The 19,610-nt window shown below is 43.7% G+C and overlaps 1 protein-coding gene across 1 annotated transcript in view; it reads right to left on the reverse strand.

The window, feature by feature from the left end:
- The window catches only part of MYO18B (myosin XVIIIB), a 231,417-nt gene that overhangs the window by 78,502 nt on the left and 133,305 nt on the right, over positions 1-19,610 (reverse strand). Inside the window, exon 33 of the mRNA XM_069497098.1 lies at positions 11,254-11,406. Within this exon, the coding sequence (XP_069353199.1) occupies positions 11,254-11,406 (153 nt within the window). The remainder of the gene's footprint in view (positions 1-11,253; positions 11,407-19,610) is intronic.

Consider the following 19,610-nt stretch of genomic DNA (forward strand, 5'->3'; position numbering starts at 1 on the left):
CTGGTGCGGATGTGGAGAGAAAGGAACTCTTATACACTGTTGGGGGGACTGCAGACTAGTACAGCCTCTGTGGAAAGGAGTATGGAGAGACCGCAAAGAACTAAAAGTAAACCCACTATTTGATCCAGCAATCCCACTACTAGGTATTTACCCAAAGGAAAAAAAAAGACATGTTCTAAAAATGACACTTGCATTCAAATGTTTACAGCAGCACAATTCACAAATGCAAAGATGTGGAAACAACCCAAGTGACCACCAAGACATGAGTGAATTAATAAAACGTCTATGTACGTTATGGAGTACTACTTAGCCATAAAAAATGGTGATCTAGTATCTTTTGTAACAGCCTGGATGGAACTGGAGACCATTCTTCTAAGTGAAGTATTGCAAGAATGGAAAAACAAACACCACACATACTCAATATTAAATTGGAACTAATCGATCAACACGTATGTGCACATAGGGAAGTAAAACTCAACGGAAATCAAGCAGTTGGGGGGGGGAGGAGGGGGTAGGGGGGGATGGGTAAATTCACACCTAACGGGTACAATGCAGGGTATCTGGGGGAAGGGCACAGCTATAACTCGGACTCAAACTGCACAAAAGCAAATTATGTAACCAAAATGTGTGCACCCCTGTAATATTCTGAAATCTAAAAAAAAAAAAGAATTTCTCTTCATAAAAAGACACCACTAAGAAAATGCGATGTCAGCCATAAACTAGGAGAAAATATTTGCAATAGACGCATCTAGCAAAGAGTTTAAATCCAAAGTATCCCGCAAATCACTAAGAAAAATACACATAATCCAATGGAAAAATAAGCATACTCCAACAGAAAAATAAGCATACTCCTTAAAAGAAGGTAAAAGAAGATATCCAAATAGCCAGTATACTTTGTAAAGGTGATGCAGCTCATCACTCATCAAGGAAATGCAAAGTCAAATCCCAAATATACTCCCCCAAAATGGCTACAATGTAAATGATTCACAAAACCCAGCGATGGGATGCCCGCCAAGCCTCATATTCTGTTGCTGCAGTGTAAATGTCTATAGAGACATTGGAAAACCATTTGGTAGTATCCGCTAAAGCCAAACAAACAGGTGTACTGTGATCTAGAGATATCACACTTGTAGGTACACACCTTATAGAAACGCATACATTTGCACCCCCCTCTGTCTCCCTCATCAAATGACATGTCAAAAATATTCATGGTGGCTTTCTTCATAACCCAAATCTAGACACAACCCACATGTCCATCAGCAGCAACATGGATAAATTGTGGTAGTCACATAAACAGCAAGAAGAGTGAACCAACTAGCGCACTCAGGAATATCAATAAATCTCAGTAAATCATATCAATTAATATCAATAGAATCAATAAATATCAATAAATCCAGAAATGGAGCAAAAAATCAAGACATGAGGTCAACACATGCGGATGGTGAGAATTCATCCAATGAGCAACCTGGGAATTCCATAGGCAAAAGGCCTGCTTGGAAGGGGACAGGATCTTAAAGTGGCAGGTGGCTTGTCACCCTCTCTCCTAAATCATCGGGGTAGGTACCTTCTGAAAACTGGCCTTACTGAAAGGCCAGGTGGAGGGTGGGAGAATTGGGGGGCGGATTTCATCTTCCCCAGGACGACTTCGTGCTTGACACACTGGTGCTAGGATGACCAGCTAGCTCATCCCTGTTGGCCTGGGATTTTCTGGTTTTAAAATTGAAAGTCCTGTGTCCTAGGAACCTCCGACCTGCACAAATGCAAATGGCCCTGAAATCAGAAAGATGGGGTTTCAGACCGAGGAACATTCTACAATATAACCGGCCTGAACTCTCCAGAAATGTCAGCATCATAAAAGGCAAAGAAAGACTGAGGAACTATGACTTCATAAAAACCGAATGCAAGCAGTTTTATGTTCCAGGTTGGGTCCTAAACTGGGGGATAAATTGCGACGAAGGACGTTAATGGGGCAATTGGCGAAATTTGAATAGTCAGCAGATAAGATCCGGAATCTGCAAACTCTTTCTTCAAGGGCAACATAGCAAGTATTTTAGGCTTGGCAGGCCAAGAGGCAAAATCAAGTGTATATGTGGGCATTTATATAACCAGTTTAAAAACCACATAAAGGCCGGGCGCGGTGGCTCACGCCTGTAATCCTAGCACTCTGGGAGGCCGAGGCGGGTGGATTGCTCAAGGTCAGGAGTTCGAGACCAGCCTGAGCGAGACCCCGTCTCTACTAAAAATAGAAAGACATTATATGGACACCTAAAAAAAATCTATATAGAAAAAATTAGCCGGGCATAGTGGCACATGCCTGTAGTCCCAGCTACTCGGGAGGCTGAGGCAGTAGGATCGCTTGAGCCCAGGAGTTTGAGGTTGCTGTGAGCTAGGCTGACGCCACGGCACTCACTCTAGCCTGGGCAACAAAGTGAGACTCTGTCTCAACAAAAAAAAAACCACATAAAAACATAAAAAAAAAAAAACATTCTTTGCTCACAGACTGTAATAAAACAAACAAACAAAAATAGGCAGTGGGCTGGATTTGCCCTGGAGACCCTAGTTTGCCACCCCCTGGATTAGAAAATAAAGTATTTTTATCACTATTAAATGTTTTGATTTTGATTAGGATGAAGGGACACCATGTAACTTGTTTTCTAATAATTCAGAAAATGTCATTTAGAGAGAGAACGATAAACTAATGTGGATCTGAGTGAAGAATTTATAGGAGCCCTTTGAACTAGTCTTGCAACTTCTATGTAAGTTTTAAATTCTTTTAAAATAATTAAAAAAAAAATTCCAGTTCCACCTAACTCTTTGGGCAGTTTTCCAATATGCAGATCCTCTTCCTACCTAAAAATGGAGACTCACCGCCCACCTGGTCAGTTCCCACTCATTCATTGGGCACTTGCTGTATGCAGCCACTCTCCTATACATTGGCCCCAAACACTGTGGCGTTGTGCCTGGCAGCGTATAAACAATCAATGTTCACCATTAATATCCTTGTCACCGCGATGGTAATTAGGACCCTGGTGGGCCGCTGGGCTGCTCCAGGGCCTGGCCCTCCATGGCTGAAGAGCAACAGGTCCTTCTGGGGAGAAGATGGTCTTTCGTGCCTATGACAAGACCAGCTTCTCCCCACACCATTCATCACAGCGTTGAAAGTGTCAATGTTTGTGGGGCAAACAGGCCGGTGATAACCATGTTTTTCACCAATTACAATTTAGTCTTTATCTCCTCTGACAAGAGGTTATGTTAATATTGAATCAATTCATTCCAACATAATCTTAAAAAAAAAATGATGCTCTTCAAATAAAACATTCAGGGAAGCCACCTGTTCTGCAGTTCCCGGCTGGGGAGAAGTGTTCCCAGGGTGCCCACTCACTCGAAAGACTCCCATCAGGGTCATCTTCCCAGAGCATATTGATTCTTTGCAATGTCTCATGGAAGCATGGGTGACGCACGGTGACAAATGTCCCAATTAAGAGCACTGGGGATGAATCCAGGGTCATCAGTCTTCTGGGGCTAATAGGAGGCCGCGGGCTGTTCGCTAACCACCAGTGGGGTTCTCCGCGCAGAAGATGCACCAGGTCTAACGGCCCCACCCGAGTGAACACGGAGGCTGAGCCACAGTCCCCAGGTGGAAGGGCCTGCAGGGCACTCAGGGCGAACAGAAAGGATTTGACGCCCAGAGACAGCAGTGGGCCAACAGAGGCACATTGGTGGTGCAGGGTAGCACTCTTGAGTGCTGCAGTCAGACTCCCTGGGTTCAAACCCCAGCTGGACCTCTTGCTACCTTTGTGACTGTGGATAAGTCCAGTTCCTGCCTTTAAGGAGTTAGAAAGAAAGTGAGGGAATCAAAGTGGCAATTAAAAGAGAGCGTTAAGTACTAACTTAGGGGTAAACCCAGCAGATTGGAGAGGAAAGAGGCGGAACCCTTACCCAGCCTGTGAGGGTCGGAGAGGGCTCCAAGAGAGGACGTCCAAACTCAAGTTCAAGGACACACAGGTGTTTACAGGACAAAGAGGGATCTGAGGGAAGTAGGGAGAGCTCAGCCAGCAGAGGGCACAGCTTGGGCAAAGGTGAAGAAAGTCTTAGGACAGGTGTGGCCACGCCATTCTCAGCTGCTGCAGAGGGGTGAGAAGAGGGTAGGAGCTGGACTTTGCATCCTTGTAGGTTAAGGTAAGAAACCCGGAGTTTACGCGGAGAACGATGGGAAACTACTGATGGATCCTAACACAAAGAGCCAAGATTGTATTTAAATTTTAAAATTCTCTCTCCGAAGATCAGGTGGCAGAAAAAGTGCTTGCACACGGGCAGAGGGCAGCTTAAGAGAAATCTGAGAGAGAGAGAGAAATAAACAGACAGACAGGCAGACAGACAGCCGGTGTGTAACAAGAGCAGGGAGAGAGAGGAGGGGATGCATTTCAGAGTACTTAGCGGGGTACAAAGACTGGGGCTTGGTGGCAGCTTTGTTCTCAGCAAGAGGGGGAATATAGCCCCCAGCATGAATTAAGTAAACAACTAAAGAGCTCAGTGCAAACCATTCTCTATTTAACAAAAAGCAAATAACATATTTCCTTTGGCAGCAGACAAAGGTCAAAGGCATGAATCAAACTGGGGGCGGGGGGAGGAGGAAGCAACTCCTGCCCTGGAGCAGACATCATCCCCCACTTCCTCCTTGGAGCCAGGTGCCAGCATCTGCTCCTCACAGATGTTATTTATGCACAGCGATTATCTCAATTATATATCTTGGTTGTTGGAATTGCTTCTGTCTCCAGATTAGTTTGTTTCCAGTGGAAACATTCCATGGGAATTAATTAGAAATTGGCTCCGAAAGAACAGGTGTCATTAGATCAGCCCCACACCTTGTCTTGCCTACCTGGTTCCACAAGATCTTGTAAAATCATGTGCCCAGAAACCAAAGTCTTCCAACAGCTGACACCGGTAAGTGGAACAAGGGAGCCAGCGGGCAGTGCTATGTTTTGAAATCGTTGTCTTAGAATTTTCAATTTAGAGACTCCTTTCAAATTCATGGTCCAGTGTTCTTTATACCAGCCCAATTAACTGAGATTATCATGCCCACTTAATAGGTGAGAAAATGAAGTCTAGGCAAGGCAGGTGACTTGCCTGAGATCTACAGCTAGGTACGAGGGAGAGGCAGTATTGGAACCCTCTGCTGGCCTCAGGAGTCTTCTGTGTTTATCCGGAGGATCTTATGACTCAGTTGTTAACTGAGATATATCCAAGGCTCCCCGTGGAGGGAAACTGGGTGGGAAGAGCCTAATGATTCTCTAGGTATGGGGCAATGGGCAGAGGGGGTGCCTGCCCAGAAGGGGAGAAGATGCTCTGGCTAAAGGACCCTCTCCTGTTGCTGGTTCCGCCTGATATTCCGTACATCAGGGTTTCGGCGCTTTATCTGGGGACTGCCATTTTTACAAGCTTTTCCGGCTATGCCCTCCTCTGCTCAATAGCTTTCTATGGCTCCCTATCACTTTGGGATAAAGTGCCAACTCCTTAGCCTGGTTCATTACACCATTCATGAGCTGGCTCCAGCCTCCACTACAGGCACGATCCTCTCTGCCCTTTTCCTCTGGGCACCTTATACTCCATCTACACCACAGTGAACCGAATGTACTTTCTGTCTCCATGTGCTTCTGCCCCTTTATGTCCTGCTCCTTCCTTCTTAGAAAGCCCACATGTGTCTTATATAACCAGCAATTCATTTCTATCCTCACAGAGACAGCCAAAGCTACCAGCTCCCCTCCCAAAGCAAAATCAAAGGCTTCCTCTTTAGCTAAACCCCAATATTGCTCCAAGATAGAGTTCCTCACTCTGTCGTCTTATAGTCTGCTTCTAGAACTGGGAGCCCCTCAAGGGAAGGGACCTTGTCATCTCCTCTTTATCCCTGAAGTTTGGCCCCAAATTCATCCCAGAGTGGAGACCGTATCAATACTTGCAGAATGAATGCAGTTCTCCAACAGGCGCATTCGAACACATTCCTATAAAGGTCACAGGGTCTGTTCAAGTTTCTGAAGGTCTCATTGGCTTCTCCCCTATTGGCCCCCACGAGCACCTGGGACATCCAGTGATGACGACACTGCGCTTTAGGAGGAGGGCTCAGGTCATGTCACTTGTCGAAGGTCACAGAGTTAGCAAGTGCCAGATCCAGGTCTCTGGACTTAAAATTTAATTAATTTTAAAATAGAGGGCAGTAAGATCAGTCACACTAATGTAACGTCTCTGTCACTTTTTTTCATAAATGAGGCCGATAGTTCCCAAATGCTGGTCCTAAGACCAGCATCAGAATTTCCTGATGTGGTTATTTAAAAATGTAGATTCTGGATTTCAACCTGAGGACTGAACTCTGGTTTTTTCCTTTTGCTCAAATTCCTTCCTAAGGAGGCCAGGTGAGTCAGGCTCACAAATGGTAAAATCCCACTAAGCAGGTTTTTGTTAACCAAATACAGTGTGGTTTACTTCCCAACCTGATTCCGGTAGAGCATTAGCATCACCTAAAAGGTAGAAAGCCCCCATGTTAACTCAAGCATCCCAGCAGATCCTTATCTTAACTTGAGAGATTCTCGTGTCTGGACCTCCTAGAGTGTTTGCACCTTTATCTTAAATTAAGCATTTCCCTTCTGGTCTTTTAGATAAAGCCTAACTCTCTCAGCCAATTGTCAGCCAAAGAATCTTCAAACCCACCTATAAGCTGTAAGCTCCCCCCCCCCTTCGAGATGTCCCACCTTTTCAGGCCAAACCAATGTGTAATTCTGACGTATTGATTTATGACTTTACCTGTAACCCCTGTCTCCCCGAAATGTATAAAACCAAACTGTAACCCAGCCACAGCGAGTCCACTTGCTCAAGGCCTCTTGGGCGTGGCTCCAGGTCATGGTCCTCAAATTTGGCTCAGAATAAACTTCTTTCAAATATTTCAGAGTTTGGAATTTTGCCGTCCACAAACCAAAACTTAATTTTAAAAAAGGGTATCTACGGAGTGAGATCTAGAAATCTGTGATTTTTAAATGGTGCTTAAGTTCTCTGATATGCAGCCAAATTTCAGGACCCCCAAGACACTAAGAAAAAGCCTGGTACCTAGTAAGTGCTTAATAAATGTTACTAGGACCCAAAGTGGGTAAACCAAGTTGCAAGCGTGCGGGACCGTTGGCATTGACAGCTTCCGGACACACATTGCTGTGTGCCCTTGGGTAAATTAGTCACCCTCTCAGAGTCTGTCTCCTCATTAGTAAAATGGGTCAAAGATAGGCATATCCAGCTCCTAAGGCTATGGCGACGATTATCTAAAATAGCACACTTAATTGTTGTCATCACACCTGATCTGTAAGTCCCGGCAATTCCAAATCGGCTCCAGGTTTGTCCCTTCTTGCCATCTCCACCAGCACCCCGTAACCCAGGTGACCACTTCCTCTGGCCTAGAGGGGTGCATCAGCCTCCAAGAAGGACGCCCACTCCTCCCTCCACTGTCCATTCTGCACACAGAAGAACGAGCCTCCAAAACGTGAATCAGACTCTGTCATGCTCTGCTCAGAATCTCCCAGGGCCTCCTCACCACCTTTGGAATAAAATCCAAACCTTCCAGGCCCTGCACGTTCCGGCCCCTTCCTGCTCCTCCTTCTCCCAGGACAGCGTAGCTGATTCCCAAGCTAAACAAGACCCCCTGCGGTTCCCTATCCTGGGACCCTGTTTATTTTCCTTTCTTGCCCGAATTAAGGTACGGAATGATTTTGTGTATTTGTGTCATTGTTTGTCTTCTTTTCCATCGGGTGTAAGTTCCAGCAGGGTGGGTACGACATCTGTCTTACTAACCACCGTACTGGTACCCAGCCTGTCGCCTGACGCACAGTAGGTGCCACGTCTATCCCCATGCATGAATAAATGAGTGAATGGAATTGTTCGCACCACACCCAGCACGGAAGACGTAAGACGCAGCTGGAGGCAGTTAGCTCCCTCGCCCCTCCCCCTCCTGTCTGCTTCCCCTGTCTGTATCCCCCGCAGCCTTCTGGCAAAGGACAAATACCATACAACAGAGGCGAGATGCGGCAATGCCCAATGTCATCCCTGCTTTATTTGATTAGCTCTGACTCTGGCATCCGGGACACGTGTGCTGGGAGCCAAAGCAACTGTACCCTGACCTCTGGTCCACGCGATCCCATCCTTCTAACGATCTCCATGACAACAGCAACAGAAAGCCAAGGCTGTGGATTCCCTTTGATAGGAGCCGGATGCAGAGACCAGGAAGAAGGACTTTCAGAAGAATGATGCTCTTTGATTCGGCTCAAAGCGCCTTCATTAAATACCACTATTTCCCAAGAACACACATTTTAACCCTGCAGAGGGAGAATGCTCATGAATACTAAAGAAAAAGAAAGAAAAAAGAAACAAAACCACCCGGGTTCCTTTTCAGGAAGGAAACCTGTGGGGGGAGGGGAGGCTTGGGGCCGTGGAATCGGGAACATTTTGATGGAAGGTGGGCAGGCACGTGGCCTTCTACCAAGGGGGCTGCACAAACTCAAGGTGCCTCGTCTCAGGCCCAGCACTGGGACAGCTCCTCTGCCCGCCCGAGGCAAGCCAGCAGGCTCAAGCTTCCCTGCCCACCTGGTCGGCCAAACAGGCAAGAAGATACAGTGGGGGGCAAAAGAACCCCCACATTCTGCACTTAGAACCACAAACTCTGGATTTGGATCCTGGCTCTGCCACTTACCTGCTGTGTTACCTAGGGCACACCACTTGCCACCTCCGAACAAAATTGTCCCATCTGTAAAATGGGCACAATATCGCCTCCCCTCGAGGATTAAGTGAGGGGATGTATTCAAGCACCGGTGATTCTGGCTGTTTTTTTTTTTTTTTTTTTTTTTTTTGAGACAAGGTCTTGCTCTGCCACCCAGGCTGCAGTTCAGTAGCATGATCTCAGCACACTGCAGCCTTGAACTCCACGGCTCAAGTGGTCCTCCTGCCTCAACCTCCCAAGTAGCTGGGACAGGAACATGACACCATGCCCAGCTAATGTTTAAATTTGTTGTGGATATGGAGTCTTGCTATGTTGCCCAGGCTAGTCTCGAACTCCTAGCCTCAAGCGATCCGCTTGCCTCGACCTCCCAAAGTGCTGGGATTACAGTCGTGAGCCACCACACCCAGCCAGATTCTGGATTTCTGACATGGCCATGCAGAGCGTGGAGTGACCAACCACGCTGGCTTGCCCAGGACACAGGATTTTTAGCACTAAAACCAGGAAATTCCCGGATAAGCCAAGATGATCAGTCACCCCAGAAGAGGATAACAGGACAAAGGAGATGACTAAGAATCGTAGAACTTTTAAGATTGAAAGGCCCTGAAATGTATTCTGGTTTAAGGCATTTCGCTTCTGCAGAGTTCTTTCCCTAGACCCATAAACCTGGTTTCGTCATGAGAAAACCACCAGACAATCCCAGGTTGGGGGACATTCTGCTGGATACCTGGTCATTTCTCCTTTGAACTGTCAAGGTCATGAAAAAAAAAAAAAAAAGGCAGGCCTGGGAAACTGCCCCAGACCGCAGGAGACAGAGCAAGCAGGACAACTGAATACAGTGTGGTGCCCTGGGTCAGTGAGATCCGAACCAAATCTGAAATTAGTTCTCATTTTTTTGTGTTGTTTTTTGTTTAAGATCTAGTTAAGAGAGTAAGCTCTACCTGAAATGTTTTGTTTTACAGAGAGAAACTGACACCAGAGAGTGCAAGCAAGCAGAAACTCTGGAATCTCAGTTTCTCACACCTGGCGCTATACTCTGCTGCCTCCCGCTGCCTTCCTGGGGACCTGCTGACCATCGTGAGCTGCTTCTCCAGAAGGATGAGAGAGGAGGACTAGGTTTGGAGTCAGGTTTCCAGGCCTGGCTCAGCCTCTGGCTGGCCGTGTGACCTTGGGCCTCTCTGACCCTCAGTCTCCTCATCTATAAATGAGGTGCACAAGCCAATGGAATTCAACAGAAAAATACATAGTACGTGCAAAAGACTAAGCGAGCATCAGCAGAGATGAATGAAACATAGTTCCTGCCCCCAGGAAGCTTGCAGTGTCACTGGGGAGTCAGACTACCTGTCTGAGTTTCTGGGGATATATCGTGAAGATAAAGCCACCCCCGGCCATGTGGCACAGCAGAGCCCAGATGCCACAAGACCAGAGAAGGAGGAGAAGGGATGCCAGCCGCCCAAGGAAGGGAGCTGGTGAAGGCACTTGGGCTCAGCAAGAATGGCCCAGGTAAGGGACGTGCGTGACTTAGAGGGTAACACCACATGCATGGGCACAACGTCCCCACAGGGCTCGGAGCCTCCCCGGGTGTTTTCAGCTCCCTATGGGGACTGGCAGCAAATCCCGAGTCCCCGCTACATCATTTGGCTCTGGGACGTCTCTCTCCAGGGCTCGAGCCACCCTGCAGAATCACTCACCCCTCTCGACACCAGCCACCCTGGGCCACAGTCTGCAGCTGGAAAAACCACACTCATCACACCTCCCGGGATTCCCAGATCCTGTCCTGGCTGCACCTCCCATCCATCCTGAGACCTGCGCTCCTGCCCTCCTCTGGGGCAACCAGAGATGGTGGAGCCTGAAGACACGAGTTCGAATCCCGACACTGCCACTTTCGAGCTGTGCGACTTTGGGTGGGTCATCGCAGCCTTCTGTGAAATGAAGTCTGTGATTCTCACCCCACTCCGCTGTGGTGAGAACACCACGAGACAGCACGTAGGGAGGGCACAGAGGACCCCGCACCTGGGGAGGGCTCCAGAGAGTGGCAGTCAGTGATCAACATCCTGTCTTGATCGACATCATTCTAATAAGCCAACGGCCATTGTTTGTCATCACCGTTGCTATTGTTAAGAGTTGGCTCTGCGTTACTGGCACTATTACTATGTGGTTCATATCTAGCCGTGGTGGTCACCAAACATACACACACACACACACACACACACACACTGATGCTGCACTCAGGCCTCCTGGCCAGGGCACTGCTCTGCCCAAGCCCTCCAGACAGACACATTCTGCCTCAGCTCTGAAGGAGGGGACAGGAAGCGTCCTTAGACTCCTTCTTCTCACCTGCCACGGCCACGTAATGCTCCCACCCTGCAATGTCCCCATCTCTCTGTAGATCTGTGAAAGTCGGAGGTCGATGCCACGGCCCTGCCCCTACCTGGAGGGAGAGCGGTTCTCCCCGGGCTGCAGCATCCTCCCCAGTCCGGTTCTCGAGGGGACCCCACGGTACCCACCTGGCTGTGCACTTTCTCCAGCTCCTCCTTGCTGACCGACGTCTTGCTGTCCTCCATGGTGCCCAGAAGGAGCTGCACGTCTGCCAGTAGCGCGTGGGTCCTCTTCAGGTCCCTCCGAAGACGCTTCTCCACGTCAAAGTCCCGATGGCCGATCTGGAAGCCAAAGGAAGGCCCGTGAGCTCAGATGACAAAGCAGTGGCCAGGGGCCAGGTTTTCTGGAACCAGGGTCCCTGGGTTCAAATCCTGCATCCCAACACAGAGTCAATGTACAACAAACAGTGTTGCTACCATACTGTCGTCACAGCCTGTATGGACCCAAAGTCATTCTGTCCCATCTTTTGCACCAAAGTCATCAATATGACCCCACCTCATCTCGTAAGAGCCTGTCCCTCTGCTTCTGTCCAGTTCTGCTGGTAGAAGTCAGGACAGCCCTGGGCTGGACAGGGCAGGACGGGGACGTCTGGGGGTTATTAATATTACTGATTTGCAATTTTGTGCTTTTTTATGAATTTATGGAAATTCATTGAGCTGTACGTGTGGGATATGGCATGCTTCTCTGCATGTATGTTACACCTCAGTGAATAGGAACCATGTTCCTTTTGAAGATCTAATTAGCAATCTTTTCTGTCCTTTGAGCTGGTCCCACTTTGCCAGTTTAAGGACAGGCAGATGAGATCATTTTCTGCAGAGGGACCTTACCCAGAGGGGATCACATTCCTCCCCCTAGAATCCTGAATTGGGAGGGGACAGTTGTCAAGTGGGTCCTGAAGGAGCCACATTCTGGACTGGGCACCAGGAGTGTGACCTTAGACTTCTTAACAACTTGCAGTGGCCAAAAATACAGGCTGAGACAAAGCAGAGGAGGGACAGGATTACATGGGGCCCCACGTGAAACTCCGAGAGCCTGTCATCTCCTCTGGGAACAGCACTGACTTAAAATACAGTGCGCTAGAGTCCCTGAAAGAAACTAACGGTCCCCTTCTTGGACTTTTGAAAAGATCATGGGAAAGAACACAGCCCCACACATCAGACGATGAGTCTTAAAGAAAGAGGATGCAGGTGCCTGAACACTGGGACTTGGTTTCCACACACCTAGAAATCAGTGCCTCCGTGCCAAATGCTACCTGTTTCCTGGAATGCTCAGAATATTCTAGAAAGAACGTGGGGTTAAGCATGAAATGACCTAGGCTTTAAACCCTGGCTTATCATTTGCTGATGGTGGTAAACTCGGCTGAATCACACCACCTCTCTGAACCTGAGTTGTCTTGTCTATAAAAAGAGAGGTTAAAAAAAAAAAAATCCCTGTCCTCCGTGTTGAGATAAGGCAAGGATCAGACGTGATAATGGATCACAAAGCACTTTGTACGCTGTCAAGCGCTTTACAAACATAAAGGATTATGAGTATCATCTGATGACCTAGAATGAGTTCGCTGGATTTCATATTCCTATTTCTCTACTGCAGATTTTGAATTATTTGAAAAGTGAGCTGGTTCTTAGAATATAGCCCTTTTTCTGAGATGTATGGCTTTGGTACGTTTAAAATGCTGGTCTCTCTCTCTCATCACCTGCTAAACTGAGCTGTGGGCTGGGCATCATGCCAAGCTCTTTGTCACATGTTATTGCATTTAACTCCGGTGACAATCTCTTAAAAATAGACATTATTATTATTGCCTTTATAAATGCAGTAATAGCTTACATTTATAGACACTTTCTAAGTGTCATACACTATTCTAAACACTTCGCAGTGATTAACACATTTAGCCATCGTGACGAATCAAGGAGGTGTGTAGTACGATGAGTCCCATTTTACAGATGATGAAACTGAAGCTTTACAGAGATGAAGTAATTTGCCCGAGATCACACAAACTAGTAAGGGGCAGACTTGGGATACGAATCCAGCTTTTCTGGATGGAAAGAGGTAATTTTAGTAAAATATACCATGAGACAGATATGTTTTGCTCTGGAGGCACGGAGGAGCATCACCTAGCTCAGGCCGGAGTGGAAGAGGCAAGTAGGAGCTATAGCTACTCCTAGCCGGGGGAGGTTCAGGAAAGGCATTGCAAGTAGAAGGCGCTGCATGAGCAAAGACAGAGAGGAGAGGAACAGTCTGGTATGTGCACTTCTGGGTGGTTGACCTGAGGACATAAAACCCCACAGTGGAGGCAGGTCACAGAGTGAGAGAAGTTACCCAGGGCTCTTAAGTATACACTGACATGGGGAAATGGAGGGGTAGCTCATAAAAGTGACACAGAGAGGGCAAGTGATCGACCCAAGGTCACATTGCTACTTGGTGGCTATATAAGGATTTGAACCCAGGCAGCTCAGCATTAGAATGAAAGCCTCTAACCACTACACCACAGCAGCCAGTACTATCAGCTAAACCCAGATTTGCTTACTCTAGAGCTCAGATTTGTACCATGACTACACACAAGCAGTGGGCATTGCACGGTTCCTGTGTTTGTGTCTGCTTGTGCTCTGCACACATCCTACAGTGACTCTGATTCTCCTGTAGGGTGAATCAGCATCAGAGACATTCCCACATCAGAGACGTTCCCTGATGTTGGCGCTGACCATGCTGTAGAGATGGCCCCAATTCTACAATCTTCACTGCCAGAAAGCCCCTGAAAATGCTGGCACCCTCTCCTTTTCAGAGAGAGAGCACTGCAAACAAAATTCACAACAAAATCTCAGACCAGTCATCCTCCCCTTTATAATGAATTGCTGTAAGAGAGAAGGGCAAAAAAAAAAAAACCCCTCATTAGGTTAATGAGAAATAAATGTCATTCTGTGAGTTCCCCTTTTGCAGCACAAAGATTCAAAGTTGGATAAAGATGGTGAATAACTAACCAATAAATCTGAATGATGTTTAGTGTTGCTGTGGGAAACTATATCCAAATCTCAATTGGTTCACCATTTATCATAAAGGCAAATTATTTGGGGCGGTTGTTAAATGTCCATTGTCAAAGAACTCTCCGAAGCATCGTTAAAATATGATCTAGAAATGCTGGTAGGATAATCAAGCCACTTTAAAAAGGGGGAAATTGAGGCTTGGAGAAAGAATGTGTGTTGCCAAAGGTTTCATGACAAAAGAATGCCAGAACTGAGCTGCCTGATGACACTATGAAAAAAAGATAGTCTACTCAAGTATGGTTCTACCTAACTGGACCTTATCTCTTCTAAGCAGAATGGTGTTAGGTTTTAAAAATTACAGACTATTAAATAATATAGACCTCATTTAAAATCTATTCAGGGTGCTAACTGGCTATATGATCCGGGGTAATTTGCTTTACCTCCCTGATTGTCACTTATTTGATTTATATGAAGAAAATAATACCTATCCCACAGCATTGCTGTGAAAATTAAAATATATTAGAAAAAAATTATGATTAAGTAATTACCTTAAAATGTATTAATAACTACTAAAAGAATAGAAATATAGTTTGTGGCTTCTGAGCCAGCAATAGAACAAAAGGAAACATCAAAAATACTATCCAAAAGTAGGAAAGCAATAAAGAAAGAGCAAAAAAAAAAAAAAAAAAAAAAAAGGAAAACAACAAATACTAACCACAAAATAAGATAATACAAATAGTTTCAAATATATTAGATATTATAATAAATGTAAATGAATTAAATTTTCCTATGAAAAGTTAGAGACTAAAATACTGAATTAAAAATTTCTAGCTGTAGGCCAGGCGTGGTAGCTCATGCCTGTAATCCTAGCACTCTAGGAGGCCAAAGTGGGAGGATGACTTGAGGTCAGGAGTTCAAGACCAGCCTGGGCAACAGCAAGACCCCATATCTGCTAAAAATAGAAAAAATTAGCCGGGCATGGTGGCATGGGCCTGTAGTCCCAGCTACTCGGGAGACTGAGGCAGGAGGATTGCTTGAGCCCAGGAGTTTGAGGTTGAGGTGAGCTATGATGATGCCACTGCACTCGAGCCTATGTGACAGAGTGAGACTCTGTCTCAGAAAAAAAAAAAAAAATCCAGATGTTTAAAGGAAGCATGTGAACCCACACAGAGATACACACATTCGGAAAGGTTAAAAATGAAGAGATTTTAAAAAAGATCTTGCAGGAAAACTAACTAAAAGAAATTAAGCAAAATAAAATAAGGCAAAAATCATTGATAGAGAAAAGAGACATTATATCAGAATCAAAGGAACAATCTGCCAAGGACATAAGGCAATACAAAAGTCAGGTGCACCTAAATATATAACCACAAAATATGCGAGGAGAAACTATAATAGAATTATTAGCAAAACTCAGTAAAACCAGAATGATAGGAGGACTATAACAGGACTCTCTTAGATCAAGCAGACAAAGCCAACGTTAACAGGAGGTAATTTTTAAAAATGTAATTATATATTTTAAAAATTTTCCTTTATGGTTTATGCTTTTATATTTGCATATAATGTTGAAATCAAAAGATTAACAAGCTTGATCAATTTGCCATGTCTAGGACCCTATTCCTAATAAGCAGCTACCGTCTTTTCCATTCAATAATGTGTTCAACTTGACCATGAACTGGGGCAACAAAGAGATCTCAACAATTTCAAAGAAAAAAAAAATCTTATGCATTCTACCATGTTATCTGTCCAAATGACATTAAACATTAACAGTAAAAAGTTATTCTGGATAATCCCAAATGTTAATAAACTTGGAACTCAGTTTATAAATAATTTATAAGTTAAAGGAGGAAAGCACAAAAGATACGACAAAACAGCATGTGAGGATGGCACTAAAGTAGCAATTCAAGGTGAAGGCATTATCTTAAGTGTACTTTAAAAAACATTTTACAGGGAATAAAAAATACTGAAAGAGAGTTAAAAATTTTGATGCAAAAACTAAACAATGAACAATAAACTAAGCCAATGGAAAGAAGAAGGAAAAAGAAACAAAGATAAGGGCAGATGCTAATAAATACAAGACAGGGAAACAATGTAACAAAAGTTGGTTCTTTGAAAGGATTAACAGACAAATTTCTAACAAGACTGATCAACAACAACAAAACGCTCAAAAGTGGACATTATTATTAATATGATTGAAAAAGAAAATAATCTGATACAGTAGCATTTTTAAAACCATGAGAAAACACCGTAATAAGAATTTTTATGCCAGCCTATATGAAAAGTCAGATGAAATAACAAATGTCTAGAAACATATTAGTTACCAAAATTTACTCAATAAGGAAGAGAATAATATATGAATTTGTGTTCAATTATTATTACAGAATTTTGAGACAGCAATCAAATGTGTTCGTTACCCCCTTAAAAGAAACCAGACCCAAATGGATTTACAGGCAAATTGTATCAAATCTGCGAGAACCATCTGACTCAAATTTTATAAAAATTATTTAAGAAATAACTTCAAACTCATTTCATGAGGTTAATACAACATTTGCCAAGGATATTCTAAGGGAAGAAAATTATAAACCAATCTTACTTATGTGCCCAGTTGCAAAAATCTTGAATAAAATGTTAGCAATCCAAAAGAGCAGTGTATTTAAAAAAAAAATGACTAAGTAGGATTTATCTGAGAAATATGTCAGCATACATTATAGTATCTAAAATATTCTATTCTACATTAATAAATTAATGAGATAAGTCATAGGATTATCAACAATTGCAGAAAAAGCATATGACAAAATTGAACAATAAAACATTTTTTCAAGATATTAGAAAACTACAAATAGAAGAAGGCTGATTGAACCTTATTATGGTTATGCACCATATAACATTTTGATCAATGATGTACCATACGTAGGATGGAAGTCCCATAAGATTACAATACCATATTTTTACTGTACCTTTTATATGTTTAGATACACAAATATTTACCATTCTGTTACAATTACCTACAGTATTCAGTACAGTAACATGCTGTACAGGTTTGTAGCCCTGGAGCAATAAGCAATACAATATAGCCTAGATGTGTACTAGTCTATACCATCTAGATTTGTAAATTCACTCTATGGTGTTTGCACAATGACAAAATTGCCTAATCTGCTTTCTCAGAACATATTCCCGTCACTAAATGATGCATGACTGTACTTACCAAACACACACTGCAAATGTGTCTATGCCAAAGCTTTAGAAGCACTTTGATTAAGGTCAGGGACAAGAAAAGGATGTCGAATATCTCCTTTACCATTCCATCTCATACTGGAGGCCAAGCCAATGAAATACAGTCAGAAAAAGAAACAAGAGATAGAAAGTGTAACATTTTTTCTTTGAAATTGTTGAGATCTCTTTGTTGCTCCAATTCATAGTCAAGAAGCAAAACTATTCTTAATTTCAAATGCTAAGATCCTCAATGTAGAAAATCCAAAAGAGCCTATAGATGAAATATGAAAAATAAGAATACAGCAAGTTTGCAGGATACAAGATCGACACACAATAATCAATAGTATTCCCATGTGTCATAACTACTAATTAAAATACAGAATATAGAAAAATATTCTATGCATAATAGCCATAGAAATTGTAAGTTTCCAGAAAGTAAACCTAACAAAAAAGTTCAAGACTTATATGGATAAAACTAATAAAATATTACTGAAAGCCATAAATAAATGGGGAGAGTCAACATATGCAATAATACAATGGTTCAATATATAAAAAGGCGGTTGTTCCCGACTAACTTACAAATCAATGTGTTTCCAATGAAAATCACAATAGGTTTTGTTAAATGAGAAGATTAAAGTATCAAGAAAACAGGCAATGTTTAAAGACAAGCAAGGTAGCTATCCTATAAGGTACCAAAATCCCACCATTAAGACCATATATCCTTAATGCAGAATAGACAAACCAATGAAACAGAATGGAGAGCTCACAAAACACCAGGCATACATGCTAACTGTAGGAAAGAACTCTTCATGAAATGAAACAAAGTTTATCTATATCAAGCGAAAATAGATTCCTACCTCGCACGATACACCCAAATAAAATCTAGATGGATTAAAGACCTAAAAATGTCAAAAGCAATACTTTAGAACTTTTTAAGAAATAGGACATATTTTTATGAACTCAAGGAAAGATATCTTCAGAAATAGAAGCATAAACCGTAAAAAAGATCAATTAATATGACTATATTTTTTAATACTATTTATTTATTTAATTATTTTAGAGACAGGGTCTCATTCTGTCACCCAGGCTAGAGTGCAGTGGCATCATCATAGTTCACAGCAACCTCAAACTCCTGGGCTCAAGCGATCCTCCTGCCTCAGCCTCCCGAGTAGCTGGGACTACAGCTGCTCACCACAACGTCCAGCTAATTTTTCTATTTTTTGTAGAGACGGGGGTCTCACTCTTGCTCAGGCTGCTGTTGAAACTCCTGAGCTCAAGTGATCCCCCTGCCTCAGCCTCCAGAACAGCTGGGACTACAGGCACACGCCGCCACCACACCCCGGTGATTAGAAAACACTTTTTATTAACCAAAGGACATTATAAACATAGTGAAGTGATTATCCATAGTGTCGGAGATATTTTCAAAATCTTTAACCAAAAATGGATTAGCATCTTGTATAAGGATCATGGATGATCAACAGAAAAAAAACAGAGACAAAAGACTAAGAACAGTTAATTCATATTTAAAAAAAAAAAATCCACAATCAACACGTGGAAACTTCACCAGCAATGAGGGACATTCAGTGCTATTGAACACCCCAGAAAAAATTAAAAAATGTCTAGACAGTGCCATGTCTTCGTTGGGATGTGGAAAATCTAAACCTCAGACCCTGCTGGTGAGAGTGGAAACTGCCATAGGCACGCTGGGGAGCAATTTGGGCCGCATTTAACAATTCCACAATTGCACATTCCTAGGAGCCAGCAATTCCTCCTCCAGCCACAGACCCTGTGGAGACTCTTGCCCGTGTGCGCAGTGAGACGTACGTAAGAATAGGCACTGCGGGGTTGTGTCTTAGGGTAGAAGCAGCTAAATATTCCCCAATAGAAAAATGGAATTAAAAAAAATATGAATACCGTGTAGCAGCTAAGTGAATTAATTAAATCTACGTGCTTTCTCATGGACTAATCTCAAAAACATAATACGGACGGAGACAAAAAAAAGTACAGAATCGTACACGCTGTATATGGTTAGAGTTGAAATGTACACACGGGGGAATTACACGCTTCAACCTCAGGGTAGTGGTTTTGTCTGTTGGGGGGGAGTGGGGACAAAAAGAGCAGAGTGGGACTTAGAAGACACCCCAAAAGGACATCAACTGTTTTTGAAATGTTTTGTTTCCTTAACAACAGCTGAATCAAATATGGTAAAACGTTAGTTTATGTGAACCCCGGGTGCTTGGTGTATAAACACCAATTACATTACTTTTTCTCCTTCTCTACAGATTTGGCAAAGG

This window comes from Eulemur rufifrons, chromosome 21 (genome assembly GCF_041146395.1).
Source record: "Eulemur rufifrons isolate Redbay chromosome 21, OSU_ERuf_1, whole genome shotgun sequence".
In the NCBI taxonomy this organism is placed as follows: Eukaryota; Metazoa; Chordata; class Mammalia; order Primates; family Lemuridae; genus Eulemur; species Eulemur rufifrons.